The sequence below is a fragment of the Paracoccidioides brasiliensis genome (genome assembly GCF_000150735.1).
Source record: "Paracoccidioides brasiliensis Pb18 unplaced genomic scaffold supercont2.3, whole genome shotgun sequence".
Taxonomy (NCBI): Eukaryota; Fungi; Ascomycota; class Eurotiomycetes; order Onygenales; family Ajellomycetaceae; genus Paracoccidioides; species Paracoccidioides brasiliensis.
In genome coordinates, this window is record NW_011371360.1 from 1537994 (window position 1) to 1542421 (window position 4428).

General features: G+C 38.4%; 1 protein-coding gene across 1 annotated transcript; it reads left to right on the forward strand.

Annotated features, from left to right (window-relative positions):
* Positions 1-3466: 3466 nt before the first annotated feature.
* PADG_02842 (uncharacterized protein) lies at positions 3467-4215 on the forward strand (the record flags this gene model as incomplete). Its single annotated transcript, XM_010760317.1, has 2 exons — positions 3467-3713; positions 3779-4215. The coding sequence occupies 2 exons, from the start codon at positions 3467-3469 to the stop codon at positions 4213-4215; spliced, it is 684 nt and encodes a 227-aa protein (XP_010758619.1).
* Between the last annotated feature and the right edge of the window lie 213 nt (positions 4216-4428).

The window sequence follows — 4428 nt, forward strand, 5'->3', positions numbered from 1 at the left end:
TAAATTAATAATTTATAAAATAATTAAATTTATAAAAAATATTAATATTTAAATTTTATTAATTTAGTGGTTAATATATAAATAAATTTATATAAACTTAAAAAAATTATTGAAAGTATTATTGATTGAATTTTATATTTATAAAATTAATTTTTTATTAAATTTATTAATATATTAATTAAAACATTAATAGTATTATTTTTAAAATTATTATTATAAATAAATTAAATATAAAAATTAAAAATTATAAAGAATTATTTTAAAATACAATTAAAATGTTTAACTTAAATATTTATAAATTATTTTAATTAGTAGATATTATATTAAAAGTAAATAATTTTTAAAATAAAATATAATATATAATTAATTATTTAAAAATATAAATTAAATTAATTAAATTTTTATAACTATTTTTAATTTTAAAATGATATTTACAAGATTCATTATGATGTAATAACTATAGCTCTCATGAATATAAAGAAAGTAAATGTTTTGTATTTAATGTAATTCAATTTAACTTAATTGTTATTAAGTGTTAAAAATCTAGATTATAATTTATTTAATTGAACATGTTAAAATTTGATCATCTGCTCAAAGATGCAACTCATCCGATCAGTGAAAATTACGTTATATTACAGAATAATGTCTCTGATAGAATCATCATTCTAAAAGTTAATGATTTATTTTCAGTCTAACCGAGTTTACTGAAACTATGCAATATACATTTCTGTTATAATTACTAGTGCTCTTGATTAGACAGTATCCTTCTCTGCTGTAAACATATCCAACAGTTAGTCAAGCTCACTCGTACCGCTTCCTGACATCACCGTTCTACGTGATGTTAATGCAGAGACACAGGGTGCCATGGTAACTCCAGCCGGCCATTTAAGTAAAATGACATGGAATAGGCTATGAAATTTCAAATACACGTGCAGCTTCATGAATTGAGCCTGTTTCTTGATTTTAAAAGAATGAAATTGCAAGTTGAAATTCTTCCCTCTTCTTTATCTCTATAGAGTTTCTTGCTTTTTTGTTTAGTTAGTGAATTCGAGGCTCTCTCACGCGTTGAAATGGGTTGGAATGAGGAAGTTGAAGATAGTTTACTTAATTTTGATGGTTCGGGTCAGTGGGGAAATAAAATAAATAAGTTAGTTAAACTAGCTAAGTTCAGGTAAAACTAGTTAAACTAAGTTAAATTATGAAGGATTATAAATCAGCAGGGTTTATTCTACTGAATTAACTTTCTTTGATCCCATGTTTCCATTCGATATCGTTTGTGTGGCATTTGTCGGAATGACGATCGATCTGGGGATGCCTCCGGGGCAAAAATCATAGTCACGTGACTCAGCGGAACACCGGCGCCAACCACAAAAGTTGAAAAGCCCTTTCTGGATGGGGCATTTGCTCCTCCTGGTAACTATTGGCAATGTTTGCCGCTCGTAGTCAGCTTGTTTCTATGAACTTGACCCAATGATGAAATAATGACCACAGGACACCGTTTGCTGAGGACATCATTTTTGTGAGAGGCGGTGTCTACCTGATGACAAGCTCCCATCAATAATACATCCATATGTAGTCTTGAATGATAAGCCGCTCGGTGAAGTCGCGTTTTAGGGTGACATAAAATGCTTCTTAGTGGGGGCGTAACTCGGGATTTCCGGAGAGCGGAACGATGATTAATGAAACAGCTTGGCGAAGTGATAAGGGTGGCTTTGTTCTGCACACCCCTTGCTTCTTTGCCTGTCAATTACGTGAGAGGATGTGTCAGAGACGGTCTTTCAAATATGATATTATTATAAGTGAGATATATCTGCTATAGGGAATTAGATTTAGGAAACGAGTCAAACTCTGGAGCTGCTAGGCAGGGCCTACATATGATGCTGTCAAGATTCGTCCAATCCTCTTGCCCAATATGCGGGACGAAAGGGTTGTAAAGAATGATGATGATTTTCGTTATCTTCGGAAAACAAGAGTTCCACTCTATCAACGTTGAATTCAGGGATGATTTGGGATTTGTCACTCTTATGTCTCTGTTGGTAAATCCATTCAATTTTCTTCAAGCATTAAGCAGCTTTGAACTGGAGTTAAGCTTCTGCAGAATGTTGATGAAGATAATGCAAGTACAGAATGTAACAATGATGATTTCCCAAGATCAATTTCTCTACATCTACATCATGATCAATGACGAGTTATCCGTATAAAGTCCATGAGAATGGAGAGTATCACAAATACAGGAAAGAATGTAAATATATCAACTCCTTTAAAATTGTGACATACCATCACTGCGATGTTGTTGCGCTCGCGTGGTCAAGAGTGTTGTTTCAAGATTGAGGCATGCTGATTGATCAATCAAAATCAAAATCAAAAAATGCAAGAAACCTCAGTCACTGCATGGAAGTTCAAAGACTAGCATCTTGTGATGTGAAGAATGTATTCTTTCTATGTGTTCAAGTCTTATCATTAAAGATGCTTGTTTTGAGGGACATTCTAGAAATATATGTCTCTGTCGCCGTTGTTATTATCTCTCAAGGTTTTTGAAAACATGGGAGAAACTCCAATGAAACATGCCAAACTCAATGATGAAAACAGGGCTATGCCGTAGCAACTTTAACTGAAACAATAATCAACCTGATTGGTAGGACTCAAAAGTGGCAAAACTAGACGTGCCTAATGTTTTGTTCCCATTGTGGCTCCTTAGGGGGGGGCGCGCAAAGGACCCCATAACCCGAGCCTTATCGGGCACCCGGAGACTCATTCCCTATCCCATGGGACGGGCCAAGTTTAACGGGGATCACACGACACCAACTAAATGAGGCCCACTTCTGCGCCCGTGTGGAAAGCCTGCTGCACCCCACCAACCTACAATAATAATGGGCAGTCAAGTCAGTCCATGGGTACCTTTCACAGAATCACAGCCCCCGGCCCCCACAGCTAAAAAAAGAAAGCAAAACTGGGGATTGTAGCATTATGAGCGAGCTCTCAAGAAGAGGCCGGCATCCTATATATTCGGCGGATGTAATTGTTCAAATGTGCCTGATTTATCGTTTTGCTGCTGCTTTTCCGCCGTTGATACCTCCCGAGACGTGCGCACTTCCACTCACCCGTTTAGCTTCCTACCACACTGTGATTTGTTGGTTTTATTTCCCTTCTTCATTTCGACTTCTCCCCCTTTGCTCCTTCGTCCCGCGCTAGCTATTTCTGTTACATAGCATTCAAAACCCGCCACAAGTTAAGCCACATTACATTATCACAACAGCATACAGTATATATATATATATATATATATATATAGCCTTTGTACGTTTTAACTGTTCCTGTGCACATATCATTTCACAATATCTTGAGCTGTTATATAAGTTTCTGTTTCTCCTCTCCATATATCTGCAATTTCGTCCTCCTTTCTTGGCGCCTCACTGACTCTTTCAGACCCAGTTGTCATGACACGATTTTCTTATTTTCTTTCGACATGAAGCCTATATTTTCTGTCCTCGCATGTTCGCTGGGCTTTGCCCTCCGTGCGACTGCGCAATTTCCGGAAGTCGCCATAACTACCGACAACCCGAATGATACGTACACCATGCATCTGATGGACAGAAATGATACCACTGTTCGCGGAGTTGTCAATGTTACTGGTGGCCCAGGCGGTGTTGGAGTGATGTACCATGCCAAGTTTTGGGGTTTCCCAAACGAGACAGAAGTTGGAGGAACCTTCCGTGAGCGACAATCCCATTCCCTCAAATATCATTTCTTTGTCTACAATATTCTAACCGGAGATTAGCGTGGCACGTCCATGTTGAACCTGTCGATTCCTCGGGTAACTGCAACTCCACCCTTGCCCATCTCGATCTAATGATGCGTGGCGAGATGCCACCCTGCAACGCGAGCACGCCCCAGATGTGCCAGGAGGGCGATCTGAGTGGCAAGTACGGCGATATTAGGAACGCGTCCAACGGAAGCGTCTATGAAGTGACTTTTATGGATAATTTCACCTCCGTCAAAGACGGCCTTGGTTCATATGTCGGCAATCGATCTATCGTCGTCCATTACAAGAATACGTCCCGTATCAACTGCGGCAACTTCACGCTAGTCAGCATAAATGGTTCTGCTACCCCCACACCAACTGCATCGCAACGGCCCTCCCAAGGCCCTGCAAACCGTGTTGGTGCCTTCTGTCTTGGTGTGATGCTGGCCGGTGTCGCTGCGATGATATGGTAAAGAGCTATGTTGGGAGATTCTATGCAAAGTTTTGGATAAGCTTCGATGAATATGATTATAAAAAGGGGCCGCTTTGTACATTTTGGAAGTTGGTGTTCGATATCGTTTCCCCACCCTCAGGCTTTTGGGCTTTTCATTTTTTGTCCTTGGTCACATTTTATGCTAATTTCACAAGATATCACCTGGGTGGAATCTTAGGGGATATACTGTATA